This window comes from Rhinoderma darwinii, unplaced genomic scaffold (assembly GCF_050947455.1).
Source record: "Rhinoderma darwinii isolate aRhiDar2 unplaced genomic scaffold, aRhiDar2.hap1 Scaffold_3988, whole genome shotgun sequence".
NCBI lineage: Eukaryota > Metazoa > Chordata > Amphibia > Anura > Rhinodermatidae > Rhinoderma > Rhinoderma darwinii.
Genome location: NW_027463589.1, coordinates 8,955 through 32,427, shown reverse-complemented (window position 1 = coordinate 32,427; position 23,473 = coordinate 8,955). Strand labels below are relative to the sequence as shown.

Here is a 23,473-nt window from a genome sequence, read left to right as displayed (position 1 = left end):
AACCAGTGTACTGTAATAACTGGAGTATAATAATAATGTGATATAATAACCAGTGTACTGTAATAACTGGAGTATAATAATAATAATGTGATATAATAACCAGTGTGCTGTAATAACTGGAGAATAATAATAATGTGATATAATAACCAGTGTGCTGTAATAACTGGAGTATAATAATAATGTGATATAATAACCAGTGTGCTGTAATAACTGGAGTATAATAATAATGTGATATAATAACCAGTGTACTGTAATAACTGGAGTATAATAATAATAATGTGATATAATAACCAGTGTGCTGTAATAACTGGAGTATAATGATAATGTGATATAATAACCATTGTGCTGTAATAACTGGAGTATAATAATAATAATGTGATATAATAACCAGTGTACTGTAATAACTGGAGTATAATAATAATAATGTGATATAATAACCATTGTGCTGTAATAACTGGAGTATAATAATAATAATGTGATATAATAACCAGTGTGCTGTAATAACTGGAGTATAATAATAATAATGTGATATAATAACCAGTGTGCTGTAATAACTGGAGTATAATAATAATAATGTGATATAATAACCAGTGTACTGTAATAACTGGAGTATAATAATAATGTGATATAATAACCAGTGCGCTGTAATAACTGGAGTATAATAATAATAATGTGATATAATAACCAGTGTGCTGTAATAACTGGAGTATAATAATAATGTGATATAATAACCAGTGTACTGTAATAACTGGAGTATAATAATAATAATGTGATATAATAACCAGTGTACTGTAATAACTGGAGTATAATAATAATAATGTGATATAATAACCAGTGTGCTGTAATAACTGGAGTATAATAATAATGTGATATAATAACCAGTGTACTGTAATAACTGGAGTATAATAATAATGTGATATAATAACCAGTGTACTGTAATAACTGGAGTATAATAATAATAATGTGATATAATAACCAGTGTACTGTAATAACTGGAGTATAATAATAATGTGATATAATAACCAGTGTGCTGTAATAACTGGAGTATAATAATAATAATGTGATATAATAACCAGTGTACTGTAATAACTGGAGTATAATAATAATGTGATATAATAACCAGTGTGCTGTAATAACTGCAGTATAATAATAATAATGTGATATAATAACCAGTGTACTGTAATAACTGGAGTATAATAATAATAATGTGATATAATAACCAGTGTGCTGTAATAACTGGAGTATAATAATAATAATAATGTGATATAATAACCAGTGTGCTGTAATAACTGGAGTATAATAATAATAATGTGATATAATAACCAGTGTGCTGTAATAACTGGAGTATAATAATAATGTGATATAATAACCAGTGTACTGTAATAACTGGAGTATAATAATAATGTGATATAATAACCAGTGTACTGTAATAACTGGAGTATAATAATAATAATGTGATATAATAACCAGTGTGCTGTAATAACTGGAGAATAATAATAATGTGATATAATAACCAGTGTGCTGTAATAACTGGAGTATAATAATAATGTGATATAATAACCAGTGTGCTGTAATAACTGGAGTATAATAATAATGTGATATAATAACCAGTGTACTGTAATAACTGGAGTATAATAATAATAATGTGATATAATAACCAGTGTGCTGTAATAACTGGAGTATAATGATAATGTGATATAATAACCATTGTACTGTAATAACTGGAGTATAATAATAATGTGATATAATAACCAGTGTGCTGTAATAACTGGAGTATAATAATAATCATGTGATATAATAACCAGTGTGCTGTAATAACTGGAGTATAATAATAATAATGTGATATAATAACCAGTGTGCTGTAATAACTGGAGAATAATAATAATGTGATATAATAACCAGTGTGCTGTAATAACTGGAGTATAATAATAATGTGATATAATAACCAGTGTGCTGTAATAACTGGAGTATAATAATAATAATGTGATATAATAACCAGTGTGCTGTAATAACTGGAGTATAATAATAATAATGTGATATAATAACCAGTGTGCTGTAATAACTGGAGTATAATAATGTGATATAATAACCAGTGTACTGTAATAACTGGAGTATAATAATAATAATGTGATATAATAACCAGTGTGCTGTAATAACTGGAGTATAATAATAATAATGTGATATAATAACCAGTGTGCTGTAATAACTGGAGTATAATAATAATAATGTGATATAATAACCAGTGTGCTGTAATAACTGGAGTATAATAATAATAATGTGATATAATAACCAGTGTGCTGTAATAACTGGAGTATAATAATAATAATGTGATATAATAACCAGTGTGCTGTAATAACTGGAGTATAATAATAATAATGTGATATAATAACCAGTGTGCTGTAATAACTGGAGTATAATAATAATAATGTGATATAATAACCAGTGTGCTGTAATAACTGGAGTATAATAATAATGTGATATAATAACCAGTGTGCTGTAATAACTGGAGTATAATAATAATAATAATGTGATATAATAACCAGTGTACTGTAATAACTGGAGTATAATAATAATGTGATATAATAACCAGTGTGCTGTAATAACTGGAGTATAATAATAATAATAATGTGATATAATAACCAGTGTACTGTAATAACTGGAGTATAATAATAATGTGATATAATAACCAGTGTACTGTAATAACTGGAGTATAATAATAATAATGTGATATAATAACCAGTGTACTGTAATAACTGGAGTATAATAATAATGTGATATAATAACCAGTGTACTGTAATAACTGGAGTATAATAATAATAATGTGATATAATAACCAGTGTGCTGTAATAACTGGAGTATAATAATAATGTGATATAATAACCAGTGTGCTGTAATAACTGGAGTATAATAATAATAATGTGATATAATAACCAGTGTGCTGTAATAACTGGAGTATAATAATAATGTGATATAATAACCAGTGTACTGTAATAACTGGAGTATAATAATAATAATGTGATATAATAACCAGTGTGCTGTAATAACTGGAGTATAATAATAATGTGATATAATAACCAGTGTGCTGTAATAACTGGAGTATAATAATAATAATGTGATATAATAACCAGTGTACTGTAATAACTGGAGTATAATAATATAATGTGATATAATAACCAGTGTGCTGTAATAACTGGAGTATAATAATAATAATGTGATATAATAACCAGTGTGCTGTAATAACTGGAGTATAATAATAATAATGTGATATAATAACCAGTGTGCTGTAATAACTGGAGTATAATAATAATGTGATATAATAACCAGAGTACTGTAATAACTGGAGTATAATAATAATAATGTGATATAATAACCAGTGTACTGTAATAACTGGAGTATAATAATAATGTGATATAATAACCAGTGTGCTGTAATAACTGGAGTATAATAATAATAATGTGATATAATAACCAGTGTACTGTAATAACTGTAGTATAATAATAATGTGATATAATAACCAGTGTACTGTAATAACTGGAGTATAATAATAATAATGTGATATAATAACCAGTGTACTGTAATAACTGGAGTATAATAATAATGTGATATAATAACCAGTGTACTGTAATAACTGGAGTATAATAATAATAATGTGATATAATAACCAGTGTACTGTAATAACTGGAGTATAATAATAATAATGTGATATAATAACCAGTGTACTGTAATAACTGGAGTATAATAATAATAATGTGATATAATAACCAGTGTACTGTAATAACTGGAGTATAATAATAATGTGATATAATAACCAGTGTACTGTAATAACTGGAGTATAATAATAATAATGTGATATAATAACCAGCGTACTGTAATAACTGGAGTATAATAATAATAACGTGATATAATAACCAGTGTGCTGTAATAACTGGAGTATAATAATAATGTGATATAATAACCAGTGTACTGTAATAACTGCAGTATAATAATAATAATAATGTGATATAATAACCAGTGTACTGTAATAACTGGAGTATAATAATAATAATGTGATATAATAACCAGTGTACTGTAATAACTGGAGTATAATAATAATAATGTGATATAATAACCAGTGTGCTGTAATAACTGGAGTATAATAATAATAATGTGATATAATAACCAGTGTGCTGTAATAACTGGAGTATAATAATAATGTGATATAATAACCAGAGTACTGTAATAACTGGAGTATAATAATAATAATGTGATATAATAACCAGTGTGCTGTAATAACTGGAGTATAATAATAATGTGATATAATAACCAGTGTGCTGTAATAACTGGAGTATAATAATAATAATGTGATATAATAACCAGTGTACTGTAATAACTGGAGTATAATAATAATAATGTGATATAATAACCAGTGTGCTGTAATAACTGGAGTATAATAATAATGTGATATAATAACCAGTGTACTGTAATAACTGGAGTATAATAATAATAATGTGATATAATAACCAGTGTACTGTAATAACTGGAGTATAATAATAATAATGTGATATAATAACCAGTGTACTGTAATAACTGGAGTATAATAATAATGTGATATAATAACCAGTGTGCTGTAATAACTGGAGTATAATAATAATGTGATATAATAACCAGTGTGCTGTAATAACTGGAGTATAATAATAATGTGATATAATAACCAGTGTGCTGTAATAACTGGAGTATAATAATAATGTGATATAATAACCAGTGTGCTGTAATAACTGGAGTATAATAATAATAATGTGATATAATAACCAGTGTGCTGTAATAACTGGAGTATAATAATAATAATGTGATATAATAACCAGTGTACTGTAATAACTGGAGTATAATAATAATGTGATATAATAACCAGTGTGCTGTAATAACTGGAGTATAATAATAATAATGTGATATAATAACCAGTGTACTGTAATAACTGGAGTATAATAATAATGTGATATAATAACCAGTGTGCTGTAATAACTGGAGTATAATAATAATAATGTGATATAATAACCAGTGTACTGTAATAACTGGAGTATAATAATAATAATGTGATATAATAACCAGTGTACTGTAATAACTGGAGTATAATAATAATGTGATATAATAACCAGTGTACTGTAATAACTGGAGTATAATAATAATGTGATATAATAACCAGTGTACTGTAATAACTGGAGTATAATAATAATAATGTGATATAATAACCAGTGTGCTGTAATAACTGGAGTATAATAATAATGTGATATAATAACCAGTGTGCTGTAATAACTGGAGTATAATAATAATGTGATATAATAACCAGTGTGCTGTAATAACTGGAGTATAATAATAATAATGTGATATAATAACCAGTGTACTGTAATAACTGGAGTATAATAATAATAATGTGATATAATAACCAGTGTGCTGTAATAACTGCAGAATAATAATAATGTGATATAATAACCAGTGTGCTGTAATAACTGCAGAATAATAATAATGTGATATAATAACCAGTGTGCTGTAATAACTGGAGTATAATAATAATGTGATATAATAACCAGTGCACTGTAATAACTGGAGTATAATAATAATAATGTGATATAATAACCAGTGTACTGTAATAACTGGAGTATAATAATAATAATGTGATATAATAACCAGTGTGCTGTAATAACTGGAGTATAATAATAATGTGATATAATAACCAGTGTACTGTAATAACTGGAGTATAATAATAATAATAATGTGATATAATAACCAGTGTGCTGTAATAACTGGAGTATAATAATAATGTGATATAATAACCAGTGCACTGTAATAACTGGAGTATAATAATAATAATGTGATATAATAACCAGTGTACTGTAATAACTGGAGTATAATAATAATAATGTGATATAATAACCAGTGTGCTGTAATAACTGGAGTATAATAATAATGTGATATAATAACCAGTGTACTGTAATAACTGGAGTATAATAATAATAATAATGTGATATAATAACCAGTGTGCTGTAATAACTGGAGTATAATAATAATGTGATATAATAACCAGTGTGCTGTAATAACTGGAGTATAATAATAATGTGATATAATAACCAGTGTACTGTAATAACTGGAGTATAATAATAATGTGATATAATAACCAGTGTGCTGTAATAACTGGAGTATAATAATAATGTGATATAATAACCAGTGTGCTGTAATAACTGGAGTATAATAATAATGTGATATAATAACCAGTGTGCTGTAATAACTGGAGTATAATAATAATAATGTGATATAATAACCAGTGTGCTGTAATAACTGGAGTATAATAATAATAATGTGATATAATAACCAGTGTGCTGTAATAACTGGAGTATAATAATAATAATGTGATATAATAACCAGTGTACTGTAATAACTGGAGTATAATAATAATGTGATATAATAACCAGTGTGCTGTAATAACTGGAGTATAATAATAATGTGATATAATAACCAGTGTACTGTAATAACTGGAGTATAATAATAATGTGATATAATAACCAGTGTGCTGTAATAACTGGAGTATAATAATAATGTGATATAATAACCAGTGTACTGTAATAACTGGAGTATAATAATAATAATGTGATATAATAACCAGTGTGCTGTAATAACTGGAGTATAATAATAATGTGATATAATAACCAGTGTACTGTAATAACTGGAGTATAATAATAATGTGATATAATAACCAGTGTGCTGTAATAACTGGAGTATAATAATAATGTGATATAATAACCAGTGTGCTGTAATAACTGGAGTATAATAATAATAATGTGATATAATAACCAGTGCACTGTAATAACTGGAGTATAATAATAATGTGATATAATAACCAGTGTACTGTAATAACTGGAGTATAATAATAATGTGATATAATAACCAGTGTGCTGTAATAACTGGAGTATAATAATAATAATGTGATATAATAACCAGTGTGCTGTAATAACTGGAGTATAATAATAATGTGATATAATAACCAGTGTACTGTAATAACTGGAGTATAATAGTAATAATGTGATATAATAACCAGTGTGCTGTAATAACTGGAGTATAATAATAATAATGTGATATAATAACCAGTGTACTGTAATAACTGGAGTATAATAATAATAATAATGTGATATAATAACCAGTGTGCTGTAATAACTGGAGTATAATAATAATAATGTGATATAATAACCAGTGTGCTGTAATAACTGGAGTATAATAATAATAATGTGATATAATAACCAGTGTGCTGTAATAACTGGAGTATAATAATAATAATAATAATGTGATATAATAACCAGTGTGCTGTAATAACTGGAGTATAATAATAATAATAATAATGTGATATAATAACCAGTGTACTGTAATAACTGGAGTATAATAATAATAATAATAATGTGATATAATAACCAGTGTGCTGTAATAACTGGAGTATAATAATAATGTGATATAATAACCAGTGTACTGTAATAACTGGAGTATAATAATAATGTGATATAATAACCAGTGTGCTGTAATAACTGGAGTATAATAATAATAATGTGATATAATAACCAGTGTGCTGTAATAACTGGAGTATAATAATAATGTGATATAATAACCAGTGTGCTGTAATAACTGGAGTATAATAATAATAATGTGATATAATAACCAGTGTGCTGTAATAACTGGAGTATAATAATAATGTGATATAATAACCAGTGTACTGTAATAACTGGAGTATAATAATAATGTGATATAATAACCAGTGTACTGTAATAACTGGAGTATAATAATAATAATGTGATATAATAACCAGTGTGCTGTAATAACTGGAGTATAATAATAATAATAATGTGATATAATAACCAGTGTACTGTAATAACTGGAGTATAATAATAATAATGTGATATAATAACCAGTGTACTGTAATAACTGGAGTATAATAATAATGTGATATAATAACCAGTGTACTGTAATAACTGGAGTATAATAATAATAATGTGATATAATAACCAGTGTACTGTAATAACTGGAGTATAATAATAATGTGATATAATAACCAGTGTACTGTAATAACTGGAGTATAATAATAATAATAATAATAATGTGATATAATAACCAGTGTGCTGTAATAACTGGAGTATAATAATAATGTGATATAATAACCAGTGTGCTGTAATAACTGGAGTATAATAATAATGTGATATAATAACCAGTGTACTGTAATAACTGGAGTATAATAATAATGTGATATAATAACCAGTGTGCTGTAATAACTGGAGTATAATAATAATAATGTGATATAATAACCAGTGTACTGTAATAACTGGAGTATAATAATAATGTGATATAATAACCAGTGCACTGTAATAACTGGAGTATAATAATAATGTGATATAATAACCAGTGTACTGTAATAACTGGAGTATAATAATAATAATGTGATATAATAACCAGTGTGCTGTAATAACTGGAGTATAATAATAATAATAATGTGATATAATAACCAGTGTACTGTAATAACTGGAGTATAATAATAATAATGTGATATAATAACCAGTGTACTGTAATAACTGGAGTATAATAATAATGTGATATAATAACCAGTGTACTATAATAACTGGAGTATAATAATAATAATGTGATATAATAACCAGTGTGCTGTAATAACTGGAGTATAATAATAATAATGTGATATAATAACCAGTGTACTGTAATAACTGGAGTATAATAATAATAATAATGTGATATAATAACCAGTGTGCTGTAATAACTGGAGTATAATAATAATAATAATGTGATATAATAACCAGTGTACTGTAATAACTGGAGTATAATAATAATGTGATATAATAACCAGTGTGCTGTAATAACTGGAGTATAATAATAATGTGATATAATAACCAGTGTACTGTAATAACTGGAGTATAATAATAATAATGTGATATAATAACCAGTGTGCTGTAATAACTGGAGTATAATAATAATGTGATATAATAACCAGTGTGCTGTAATAACTGGAGTATAATAATAATGTGATATAATAACCAGTGTACTGTAATAACTGGAGTATAATAATAATAATGTGATATAATAACCAGTGTACTGTAATAACTGGAGTATAATAATAATAATGTGATATAATAACCAGTGTACTGTAATAACTGGAGTATAATAATAATAATGTGATATAATAACCAGTGTGCTGTAATAACTGGAGTATAATAATAATAATAATGTGATATAATAACCAGTGTACTGTAATAACTGGAGTATAATAATAATGTGATATAATAACCAGTGTGCTGTAATAACTGGAGTATAATAATAATAATGTGATATAATAACCAGTGTGCTGTAATAACTGGAGTATAATAATAATAATGTGATATAATAACCAGTGTACTGTAATAACTGGAGTATAATAATAATGTGATATAATAACCAGTGCGCTGTAATAACTGGAGTATAATAATAATAATGTGATATAATAACCAGTGTGCTGTAATAACTGGAGTATAATAATAATGTGATATAATAACCAGTGTACTGTAATAACTGGAGTATAATAATAATAATGTGATATAATAACCAGTGTACTGTAATAACTGGAGTATAATAATAATAATGTGATATAATAACCAGTGTGCTGTAATAACTGGAGTATAATAATAATGTGATATAATAACCAGTGTACTGTAATAACTGGAGTATAATAATAATGTGATATAATAACCAGTGTACTGTAATAACTGGAGTATAATAATAATAATAATGTGATATAATAACCAGTGTACTGTAATAACTGGAGTATAATAATAATGTGATATAATAACCAGTGTGCTGTAATAACTGGAGTATAATAATAATAATGTGATATAATAACCAGTGTACTGTAATAACTGGAGTATAATAATAATGTGATATAATAACCAGTGTGCTGTAATAACTGCAGTATAATAATAATAATGTGATATAATAACCAGTGTACTGTAATAACTGGAGTATAATAATAATAATGTGATATAATAACCAGTGTGCTGTAATAACTGGAGTATAATAATAATAATGTGATATAATAACCAGTGTGCTGTAATAACTGGAGTATAATAATAATAATGTGATATAATAACCAGTGTACTGTAATAACTGGAGTATAATAATAATGTGATATAATAACCAGTGTGCTGTAATAACTGGAGTATAATAATAATAATGTGATATAATAACCAGTGTGCTGTAATAACTGGAGTATAATAATAATAATAATGTGATATAATAACCAGTGTGCTGTAATAACTGGAGTATAATAATAATAATGTGATATAATAACCAGTGTGCTGTAATAACTGGAGTATAATAATAATGTGATATAATAACCAGTGTACTGTAATAACTGGAGTATAATAATAATGTGATATAATAACCAGTGTACTGTAATAACTGGAGTATAATAATAATAATGTGATATAATAACCAGTGTGCTGTAATAACTGGAGAATAATAATAATGTGATATAATAACCAGTGTGCTGTAATAACTGGAGTATAATAATAATGTGATATAATAACCAGTGTGCTGTAATAACTGGAGTATAATAATAATGTGATATAATAACCAGTGCACTGTAATAACTGGAGTATAATAATAATAATGTGATATAATAACCAGTGTGCTGTAATAACTGGAGTATAATGATAATGTGATATAATAACCATTGTACTGTAATAACTGGAGTATAATAATAATGTGATATAATAACCAGTGTGCTGTAATAACTGGAGTATAATAATAATAATGTGATATAATAACCAGTGTGCTGTAATAACTGGAGTATAATAATAATAATAATGTGATATAATAACCAGTGTGCTGTAATAACTGGAGAATAATAATAATGTGATATAATAACCAGTGTGCTGTAATAACTGGAGTATAATAATAATGTGATATAATAACCAGTGTGCTGTAATAACTGGAGTATAATAATAATAATGTGATATAATAACCAGTGTGCTGTAATAACTGGAGTATAATAATAATAATGTGATATAATAACCAGTGTGCTGTAATAACTGGAGTATAATAATGTGATATAATAACCAGTGTACTGTAATAACTGGAGTATAATAATAATAATGTGATATAATAACCAGTGTGCTGTAATAACTGGAGTATAATAATAATAATGTGATATAATAACCAGTGTGCTGTAATAACTGGAGTATAATAATAATAATGTGATATAATAACCAGTGTGCTGTAATAACTGGAGTATAATAATAATAATGTGATATAATAACCAGTGTGCTGTAATAACTGGAGTATAATAATAATAATGTGATATAATAACCAGTGTGCTGTAATAACTGGAGTATAATAATAATAATGTGATATAATAACCAGTGTGCTGTAATAACTGGAGTATAATAATAATAATGTGATATAATAACCAGTGTGCTGTAATAACTGGAGTATAATAATAATGTGATATAATAACCAGTGTGCTGTAATAACTGGAGTATAATAATAATAATAATGTGATATAATAACCAGTGTACTGTAATAACTGGAGTATAATAATAATGTGATATAATAACCAGTGTGCTGTAATAACTGGAGTATAATAATAATAATAATGTGATATAATAACCAGTGTACTGTAATAACTGGAGTATAATAATAATAATGTCATATAATAACCAGTGTACTGTAATAACTGGAGTATAATAATAATGTGATATAATAACCAGTGTACTGTAATAACTGGAGTATAATAATAATGTGATATAATAACCAGTGTACTGTAATAACTGGAGTATAATAATAATAATGTGATATAATAACCAGTGTACTGTAATAACTGGAGTATAATAATAATGTGATATAATAACCAGTGTACTGTAATAACTGGAGTATAATAATAATAATGTGATATAATAACCAGTGTGCTGTAATAACTGGAGTATAATAATAATGTGATATAATAACCAGTGTGCTGTAATAACTGGAGTATAATAATAATAATGTGATATAATAACCAGTGTGCTGTAATAACTGGAGTATAATAATGTGATATAATAACCAGTGTACTGTAATAACTGGAGTATAATAATAATAATGTGATATAATAACCAGTGTGCTGTAATAACTGGAGTATAATAATAATGTGATATAATAACCAGTGTGCTGTAATAACTGGAGTATAATAATAATAATGTGATATAATAACCAGTGTACTGTAATAACTGGAGTATAATAATATAATGTGATATAATAACCAGTGTGCTGTAATAACTGGAGTATAATAATAATAATGTGATATAATAACCAGTGTGCTGTAATAACTGGAGTATAATAATAATAATGTGATATAATAACCAGTGTGCTGTAATAACTGGAGTATAATAATAATGTGATATAATAACCAGAGTACTGTAATAACTGGAGTATAATAATAATAATGTGATATAATAACCAGTGTACTGTAATAACTGGAGTATAATAATAATGTGATATAATAACCAGTGTGCTGTAATAACTGGAGTATAATAATAATAATGTGATATAATAACCAGTGTACTGTAATAACTGGAGTATAATAATAATGTGATATAATAACCAGTGTACTGTAATAACTGGAGTATAATAATAATAATGTGATATAATAACCAGTGTACTGTAATAACTGGAGTATAATAATAATGTGATATAATAACCAGTGTACTGTAATAACTGGAGTATAATAATAATAATGTGATATAATAACCAGTGTACTGTAATAACTGGAGTATAATAATAATAATGTGATATAATAACCAGTGTACTGTAATAACTGGAGTATAATAATAATAATGTGATATAATAACCAGTGTACTGTAATAACTGGAGTATAATAATAATGTGATATAATAACCAGTGTACTGTAATAACTGGAGTATAATAATAATAATGTGATATAATAACCAGCGTACTGTAATAACTGGAGTATAATAATAATAATGTGATATAATAACCAGTGTGCTGTAATAACTGGAGTATAATAATAATGTGATATAATAACCAGTGTACTGTAATAACTGCAGTATAATAATAATAATAATGTGATATAATAACCAGTGTACTGTAATAACTGGAGTATAATAATAATAATGTGATATAATAACCAGTGTACTGTAATAACTGGAGTATAATAATAATAATGTGATATAATAACCAGTGTGCTGTAATAACTGGAGTATAATAATAATGTGATATAATAACCAGAGTACTGTAATAACTGGAGTATAATAATAATAATGTGATATAATAACCAGTGTGCTGTAATAACTGGAGTATAATAATAATGTGATATAATAACCAGTGTGCTGTAATAACTGGAGTATAATAATAATGTGATATAATAACCAGTGTACTGTAATAACTGGAGTATAATAATAATAATGTGATATAATAACCAGTGTACTGTAATAACTGGAGTATAATAATAATGTGATATAATAACCAGTGTGCTGTAATAACTGGAGTATAATAATAATGTGATATAATAACCAGTGTGCTGTAATAACTGGAGTATAATAATAATGTGATATAATAACCAGTGTGCTGTAATAACTGGAGTATAATAATAATGTGATATAATAACCAGTGTGCTGTAATAACTGGAGTATAATAATAATAATGTGATATAATAACCAGTGTGCTGTAATAACTGGAGTATAATAATAATAATGTGATATAATAACCAGTGTACTGTAATAACTGGAGTATAATAATAATGTGATATAATAACCAGTGTGCTGTAATAACTGGAGTATAATAATAATGTGATATAATAACCAGTGTGCTGTAATAACTGGAGTATAATAATAATAATGTGATATAATAACCAGTGTGCTGTAATAACTGGAGTATAATAATAATAATGTGATATAATAACCAGTGTGCTGTAATAACTGGAGTATAATAATAATAATGTGATATAATAACCAGTGTACTGTAATAACTGGAGTATAATAATAATGTGATATAATAACCAGTGTGCTGTAATAACTGGAGTATAATAATAATAATGTGATATAATAACCAGTGTACTGTAATAACTGGAGTATAATAATAATGTGATATAATAACCAGTGTGCTGTAATAACTGGAGTATAATAATAATAATGTGATATAATAACCAGTGTACTGTAATAACTGGAGTATAATAATAATAATGTGATATAATAACCAGTGTACTGTAATAACTGGAGTATAATAATAATGTGATATAATAACCAGTGTACTGTAATAACTGGAGTATAATAATAATGTGATATAATAACCAGTGTACTGTAATAACTGGAGTATAATAATAATAATGTGATATAATAACCAGTGTGCTGTAATAACTGGAGTATAATAATAATGTGATATAATAACCAGTGTGCTGTAATAACTGGAGTATAATAATAATGTGATATAATAACCAGTGTGCTGTAATAACTGGAGTATAATAATAATAATGTGATATAATAACCAGTGTACTGTAATAACTGGAGTATAATAATAATAATGTGATATAATAACCAGTGTGCTGTAATAACTGCAGAATAATAATAATGTGATATAATAACCAGTGTGCTGTAATAACTGCAGAATAATAATAATGTGATATAATAACCAGTGTGCTGTAATAACTGGAGTATAATAATAATGTGATATAATAACCAGTGCACTGTAATAACTGGAGTATAATAATAATAATGTGATATAATAACCAGTGTACTGTAATAACTGGAGTATAATAATAATAATGTGATATAATAACCAGTGTGCTGTAATAACTGGAGTATAATAATAATGATGTGATATAATAACCAGTGTGCTGTAATAACTGGAGTATAATAATAATGTGATATAATAACCAGTGTGCTGTAATAACTGGAGTATAATAATAATAATGTGATATAATAACCAGTGTACTGTAATAACTGGAGTATAATAATAATAATGTGATATAATAACCAGTGTACTGTAATAACTGGAGTATAATGATAATAATAATGTGATATAATAACCAGTGTACTGTAATAACTGGAGTATAATAATAATAATGTGATATAATAACCAGTGTGCTGTAATAACTGGAGTATAATAATAATAATGTGATATAATAACCAGTGTGCTGTAATAACTGGAGTATAATAATAATGTGATATAATAACCAGTGTGCTGTAATAACTGGAGTATAATAATAATGATGTGATATAATAACCAGTGTGCTGTAATAACTGGAGTATAATAATAATGTGATATAATAACCAGTGTACTGTAATAACTGGAGTATAATAATAATAATGTGATATAATAACCAGTGTGCTGTAATAACTGGAGTATAATAATAATGTGATATAATAACCAGTGTGCTGTAATAACTGGAGTATAATAATAATAATGTGATATAATAACCAGTGTACTGTAATAACTGGAGTATAATAATAATAATGTGATATAATAACCAGTGTGCTGTAATAACTGGAGTATAATAATAATGTGATATAATAACCAGTGTACTGTAATAACTGGAGTATAATAATAATGTGATATAATAACCAGTGTACTGTAATAACTGGAGTATAATAATAATAATGTGATATAATAACCAGTGTACTGTAATAACTGGAGTATAATAATAATGTGATATAATAACCAGTGTGCTGTAATAACTGGAGTATAATAATAATAATGTGATATAATAACCAGTGTACTGTAATAACTGGAGTATAATAATAATAATGTGATATAATAACCAGTGTGCTGTAATAACTGGAGTATAATAATAATAATGTGATATAATAACCAGTGTACTGTAATAACTGGAGTATAATAATAATAATGTGATATAATAACCAGTGTACTGTAATAACTGGAGTATAATAATAATAATGTGATATAATAACCAGTGTACTGTAATAACTGGAGTATAATAATAATAATGTGATATAATAACCAGTGTGCTGTAATAACTGGAGTATAATAATAATAATGTGATATAATAACCAGTGTACTGTAATAACTGGAGTATAATAATAATAATGTGATATAATAACCAGTGTACTGTAATAACTGGAGTATAATAATAATGTGATATAATAACCAGTGTGCTGTAATAACTGGAGTATAATAATAATAATGTGATATAATAACCAGTGTACTGTAATAACTGGAGTATAATAATAATAATGTGATATAATAACCAGTGTACTGTAATAACTGGAGTATAATAATAATGTGATATAATAACCAGTGTGCTGTAATAACTGGAGTATAATAATAATAATGTGATATAATAACCAGTGTACTGTAATAACTGGAGTATAATAATAATAATGTGATATAATAACCAGTGTACTGTAATAACTGGAGTATAATAATAATGTGATATAATAACCAGTGTGCTGTAATAACTGGAGTATAATAATAATGTGATATAATAACCAGTGTGCTGTAATAACTGGAGTATAATAATAATAATGTGATATAATAACCAGTGTACTGTAATAACTGCAGTATAATAATAATAATGTGATATAATAACCAGTGTACTGTAATAACTGGAGTATAATAATAATGTGATATAATAACCAGTGTGCTGTAATAACTGGAGTATAATAATAATGTGATATAATAACCAGTGTGCTGTAATAACTGGAGTATAATAATAATGTGATATAATAACCAGTGTACTGTAATAACTGGAGTATAATAATAATGTGATATAATAACCAGTGTGCTGTAATAACTGGAGTATAATAATAATGTGATATAATAACCAGTGTGCTGTAATAACTGGAGTATAATAATAATAATAATGTGATATAATAACCAGTGTGCTGTAATAACTGGAGTATAATAATAATGTGATATAATAACCAGTGTGCTGTAATAACTGGAGTATAATAATAATGTGATATAATAACCAGTGTGCTGTAATAACTGGAGTATAATAATAATGTGATATAATAACCAGTGTACTGTAATAACTGGAGTATAATAATAATAATGTGATATAATAACCAGTGTGCTGTAATAACTGGAGTATAATAATAATAATGTGATATAATAACCAGTGTGCTGTAATAACTGGAGTATAATAATAATAATGTGATATAATAACCAGTGTACTGTAATAACTGGAGTATAATAATAATGTGATATAATAACCAGTGTGCTGTAATAACTGGAGTATAATAATAATGTGATATAATAACCAGTGTACTGTAATAACTGGAGTATAATAATAATAATGTGATATAATAACCAGTGTACTGTAATAACTGGAGTATAATAATAATGTGATATAATAACCAGTGTACTGTAATAACTGGAGTATAATAATAATGTGATATAATAACCAGTGTACTGTAATAACTGGAGTATAATAATAATGTGATATAATAACCAGTGTGCTGTAATAACTGGAGTATAATAATAATGTGATATAATAACCAGTGTGCTGTAATAACTGGAGTATAATAATAATAATGTGATATAATAACCAGTGTGCTGTAATAACTGGAGTATAATAATAATGTGATATAATAACCAGTGTGCTGTAATAACTGGAGTATAATAATAATAATGTGATATAATAACCAGTGTGCTGTAATAACTGGAGTATAATAATAATAATGTGATATAATAACCAGTGTACTGTAATAACTGGAGTATAATAATAATGTGATATAATAACCAGTGTGCTGTAATAACTGGAGTATAATAATAATAATGTGATATAATAACCAGTGTGCTGTAATAACTGGAGTATAATAATAATGTGATATAATAACCAGTGTACTGTAATAACTGGAGTATAATAATAATGTGATATAATAACCAGTGTGCTGTAATAACTGGAGTATAATAATAATGTGATATAATAACCAGTGTGCTGTAATAACTGGAGTATAATAATAATAATGTGATATAATAACCAGTGTGCTGTAATAACTGGAGTATAATAATAATAATGTGATATAATAACCAGTGTGCTGTAATAACTGGAGTATAATAATAATGTGATATAATAACCAGTGTACTGTAATAACGGACGGAGTACGGCACATAGAATTCTATAGGCGCTATATTATGGCTGTACAGGGCGTAGTTATAATCACACTTCATTTCATTCAGGACGGTCCCCAGGGACAGATAAGCGAGCGCTGCTGATACTTGTAGTTCCCGCACCTTTAAAAATGTAAAAGATTGATCACAACTAGTGTGGACATGAAGTGGAGCCGTTGCCTATAGCAACTAGAGTCCAGCTCACATATTGCAGAGGACCTATTGAAAATGAAAGGAACAACCTGATAGGTTGCTATGGGTAACCCCTCCTTTTGTCTGCACTAGTTTTAATAAATATCCTCCAATGTATTATTGAAGCTAGAGCAGACTCACCATCCAAACAGTGATTATCCACGGTCTCCAACCACAGGTGCCATGTTGTTGTAGTCGGTCGCTTAGATTTACCATGTTCGACTACAACAAGATGACGGAGCCCCAGGTCCCGTATTCTCTGAGGTGAAGGAGTCGCAGGCGGTTCACACGTCATGCTGGGATTTGTAGTTTCTAGATCCAGAGACTTCCGCCCTACCCTCCTGGCGCGTATCCAGGCGACTTTTACATAACAGCTCTGACGTAAGAATGTCCTGGGGGTTGCTGGGAGATGGAGGCCGCCCTTCCACTTTCCTAGTCAGGTAGAGGGCAGCAGAACTACATTACCCATAACACTCCTCGCCATATCCTGTTTAAAGAGAAAGAGTCAGCTGAGCGGTTGTAAACAAACTGGGTTCTCCCTCAGAGGCCTGTGCAGAGCTCCACGGCGTCCTGTAGCCAGGCTAGGGGCCACACAACGGCTCAGGGGCCCTGCAGTGCTCTGCCAATATCACGGGAAGCTGCTTCACCCAGAGCATCGGCAAAATGGAGGAAAACAAGGTTAGAGCATCGAGCGCCATAATATTGTTATAATCTACACATACACGCTCCATTATAACCTGAAGGGAAGGCAGCGGCTGCCATGACAACGTTGACAGCAGGGGCGAGTGACCACATGGAAACTGTCATCAGCTTGCTGACAGACGCGCCCCCTCATGTCTTACCTGCATTGCATTGTGGGAGATTGGTTTTCAGTATATTGCCCAGTATAATCGCCACATCTCCCACGATGTAATACAGCAGGGTATGCTGTGTAATGAGCCTCGAACCAGCAGAATTGTGAATGCAGCTCTGGAGGTGACTGGAGTAATGCTCATAACCTTCCCGTTTTTGTTTTAGCTCAGTCTTCTTCCGTTTTTCTCCTTCGCTGTACAGGTGTCTGGAGGAAAGGTGAAGAAGCCGGGGAAGCGGGGGAGGAAGCCGGCCAAGATTGACCTGAAAGCCAAACTAGAGCGGAGCCGGCAGAGCGCGCGGGAGTGTCGAGCCCGGAAGAAACTGCGTTACCAGTACCTGGAGGAGCTGGTGTCCAGCCGGGAGCGGGCCATCTGCGCGCTGAGGGAGGAGCTGGAGATGGTAATGAAGCCCCTGAACCCCACTATAGATCTTATTTATATATAGATCTTATATGCTGAAGACCTAATACTTCTCACAGCTGAGGGTTTGTTACAATGTTTCTAGAGAATCCTCTGTGAGCTAAACCGTGTGGATGATGCATTTTACCTGCGCTGAGACATTGTTGCAAACTATTAGGTCAGGACAGAGATTTGTGCTGCTGCTGTGTTAAGCTCACAGACTATTATCTAGACTTGATGCACTGCAACAAACCCTCAGCTGGGAGAAATAGCACGTAAAGATAACCTATGGATATAGAAATGAATGTTCATATTCACTGACCTCTTACAGAGATTTGGAAAATGGGGATGAATTGAAACACAAAGGGGAGATGTATCACAACTGATGCAAAGGAAAAGTGAAGTCGTTTCCCATATTAACCAATCAGTTTGCTGCTTTCACTTCCTAAAGGGAATATGAAAGCTGGAAACTAATTGGTTGCTGGCCTGACATGTCTGATAACAGAGAACAATAGATTGTATTCACCTGTCCTACAGTCATCCTCCCCCAGCCTGACATGTCTGATAACAGAGAACAATAGATTGTATTCACCTGTCCTACAGTCATCCTCCCCCAGCCTGACATGTCTGATAACAGAGAACAATAGATTGTATTCACCTGTCCTACAGTCATCCTCCCCCGGCCTGACATGTCTGATAACAGAGAACAATAGAGAGGATAGACTATTGTCCCTAATAAAAGCATGGATCCTGTGTCTGGTCCCCACCTCACAGTCCATCACATTACAGGTTGTTAAGCGCCACCTTGTGGTAGAATATTTCTTAGCGTTTCATGCAGCAGTTTTGTTAGTGTTAAAGTGGTGGTCCCATTAGGACATATAGGGGGTGTGGGGGTCCCCACTGTATGTGCCAGAACTGCAGACCTGTCCCTCGTTAGATGTTTGGTTGTTCCTCCGTTTGGCCGCTGATCGCTGGGGTGGGAGGAGACGGCTTCTTTCTGTGTTCATGAAATCACTCCTATAGGGGGCGTCTCTGGGGCGGGGGGGTTCACCGTGGTGTCTTGTATTGTACGGGACGTTGTTCATGAGAGCGGCTGTCACCTCCTGCCTGCCGCTCCAGCAATGTCATGTGATCTTTTCCCTGTAATAACACGCGCCCCCTTCTCTGTGTCCTGTCCCTAGTACAAGCAGTGGTGTAAGGCAATGGATCAAGGTAAAATCCCATCAGAAATCCGCGCGCTTCTCACTGGAGAGGAATATAACAAACCTCCGAACTCCAGCAAACAGCAAAGAGCCGGGAAGACCGACCCTGCGGAGAAATAAGCGTGTGAGTAGCCGCTGATCTGTGCACCACGTACTAATAGCTGTGTCCGTTATATGAGGTTTATTGAGGAGAGTGCCGGACATTGTAAACCCCCCCCCTCCAAAAAGACCCGTCACAGCTCCGGCCGAGCGATCAGATGAGATCACCGGGAGGATCGGTCACGTATGTGTATTGTTACATGGCTGGAATTGGCATCACTATAGACTTTAATGGAATATCCCCAGGACAGACCCCCCACTTATCAGGAGAATGGGGGTCCCTTGATGCTTGTCCTGCAGATGAGGCCTCCAGGCAGAGCTAAAATGACCCTCACCATTCCAGCGGGCGAGCTTTGCTGTTTTTGTAGCTCCCATAGACTTGAATGGCGCAATCTACCTCTCCGTTGAAATGCCGTCTTACCTGGTGGTACTCCGGTCAGAAGATATCTATGGTGGAAAAAGCTCTGCTCTGTCTAATGAGACCCAAGGGGGGGGGGGGCTCGATCTGAGAAGCCTATATACCCTATTGGGGCAATTGGGACCTTTTTTATTTTTTCTTCAAAAATGAAGCCAATTTGAAAGTAATCTTCATTAAAAATATCCTACCATTTTTGTGTTTACAGCTCCCATGCAGAGATATGCGTCTCCATGGTAACAGACTACAAACAAACTCTGTGTAGTCAGATCCTGAAGTCCTGATAATCTACCGGACGTATGACGGAGAGAAAGAAGTATGACTGCAGGATCAGACTACAGTTTGTTTGTAGTCTGTTACCATGGAGACACCACAGCTCTGCAAAGGAGCTGTAAACGCCAAACGGTCGGATATTTTTAATCGCAGTCGCTAATAGAATTCTAAACGTATTTCATTGTTTTATTTTCACAGGAGCGTCACCTTATTTTTTTGGTTGGACACGTCTATGCACAGACGGCTATGCGGAGGAACGGGGGTCTGTCAGCTAAAGAATCTATAATGGGGGGCTTCACCCTGGACCTGAGCCCCCCTGATCATAACATCTGATAGGAATGGAAGTCACGTTGGCCCCATGTTCCTCTTGTGTTTGTGACCGCGCGTCACCACCCTGTCCGCAGCGGAGGAGGAGCTCTTCCCTCATAGGCTCTAGGGTGTAGATATTTGGTGTTCTGCTTTTAATGCTCTGAGCGGCTGCAGTCTCCTCATTCTTCTGTGTCACTACACTACACGCTCCAGTGTGCAATGCAGAATTGTGTAGGTCCCTTTAATGAGGAGTTCTCGGGGTGGCAGTGAATGGGTATGTCTGCGGGTACCAATGACGGGGGCATCAGCGTCTGTTGTCTGTCCTGCTCGATGTTTTCAGTCCATCCGCCTGTACCTTTACAGCTCTGCTACATTACAGCCATACACATAAGAAGAAGTGCCCTTAAAAGGATGCTCACAATTTACCGGTAAGCAGCTTTACATCTGTCCCGTCAAGAAAAAAATAAATCGTGTGACACAAATTTTGGGGAAATCCTATGAATGCATAAAAAGCAACAATCCTGCCTTAAAGGAGAACTCGACCCAAAAAGAATCCTGTCCCTACACCTTTTTATTTTATACATAGTGTCATATTTGGATCACGCAGTGAGGAGAATCACACCTCTTACTGGTGACAACCAGACGCTTTATCAATTAATGAGCGGTTGTCACAGCTCCGCCCCCATTATTAACATCCATAAATAAAGTTAACGAAGGGGAACTTCCTGATAGAGGGTGTGAGTGGGAGACACGTCACCGGTTGCATATTGTGCGTCCTTCCATATTCCACGTATCCAGCGCTATGTGTTCGAGGCTGATGGCCGTGTGTCTGTCTGTTTGTGCGTCTGCTCCGGTAAACCTGATCATCACACGTTATTTAAAGGGACATTACGATTAATTGGGACTTCTGTAGAGATAAAACTGTGCAGATTTTCTGGTGCAATAAACTAGTGAAAACTCTTGAGACGACCTGTTCATTCATAGCGCAGAATTCTGATAATCCGGCGAGTACGGGGATTGTTAGGAATGATTTTGGCGCGCTCTATAATGCCAGGGCTCGCCGCATCCTTCACTGAATTTAATGAGGTCAAATACAACCGCAATGAAAACCATAAACGTCTATTCACACAATGCGGTCAAATGGCATTTTTTTTTAAAAATCGTGGACGTTTGTATAGATGCTAAGAAAGAGTTAACTTGTAAGTTTCATGCAGTTCCTCGTTGCGGTTCTCCGAGCTTATGGGACCACTCTGGTAAAAACCCACCTTCTGTGCGCCCCGGCTGTCTGGATCCTGCGTCTTCTGTGCGTCCCGGCTGTCTGGATCCTGGGTCTTCTGTGCTCCCTGCCTGTCTGGATCCTGGGTCTTCTGTGCGTCCTGCCTGCCTGTCTGCATCCTGCGTCTTCTGTGCGTCCTGGCTGTCTGGATCCTGCATCTTCTGTGCGTCCTGGCTGTCTGGATCCTGGGTCTTCTGTGCGTCCTGCCTGCCTGTCTGGATCCTGGGTCTTCTGTGCGTCCTGCCTGCCTGTCTGCATCCTGCGTCTTCTGTGCGTCCTGGCTGTCTGGATCCTGTGTCTTCTGTGCTCCCTGGCTGTCTGGATCCTGGGTCTTCTGTGCTCC

The 23,473-nt window shown here is 31.0% G+C and overlaps 2 protein-coding genes across 3 annotated transcripts in view; one reads left to right on the top strand and one right to left on the bottom strand.

Annotated features, from left to right (window-relative positions):
- DUSP16 (dual specificity phosphatase 16) overlaps positions 1–18,774 on the bottom strand; it is a 41,979-nt gene extending 23,205 nt beyond the window's left edge. For both annotated transcript variants that reach the window (XM_075848410.1, XM_075848411.1), the window contains exon 1: positions 18,448–18,774. The gene's annotated coding sequence lies outside the window, so the exon portion shown is untranslated. The remainder of the gene's footprint in view (positions 1–18,447) is intronic.
- Positions 18,511–22,814, top strand: CREBL2 (cAMP responsive element binding protein like 2). Its single transcript, XM_075848412.1, has 4 exons — positions 18,511–18,984; positions 19,360–19,557; positions 20,738–20,882; positions 21,744–22,814. Exons 1-3 carry the CDS (start codon positions 18,970–18,972, stop codon positions 20,876–20,878), a joined length of 354 nt encoding a protein of 117 aa, XP_075704527.1. The 5' UTR covers positions 18,511–18,969; the 3' UTR covers positions 20,879–20,882; positions 21,744–22,814.
- The last annotated feature ends 659 nt before the right edge of the window (positions 22,815–23,473 follow it).

What these genes read in the sequence shown, in the direction of transcription:
- CREBL2 (XM_075848412.1), top strand. An exon ending in TGAGGGAGGAGCTGGAGATG is followed by an intron (nt 19,558 to 20,737) that starts GTAATGAAGCCC and finishes TCCTGTCCCTAG; the next exon opens with TACAAGCAGTGGTGTAAGGC.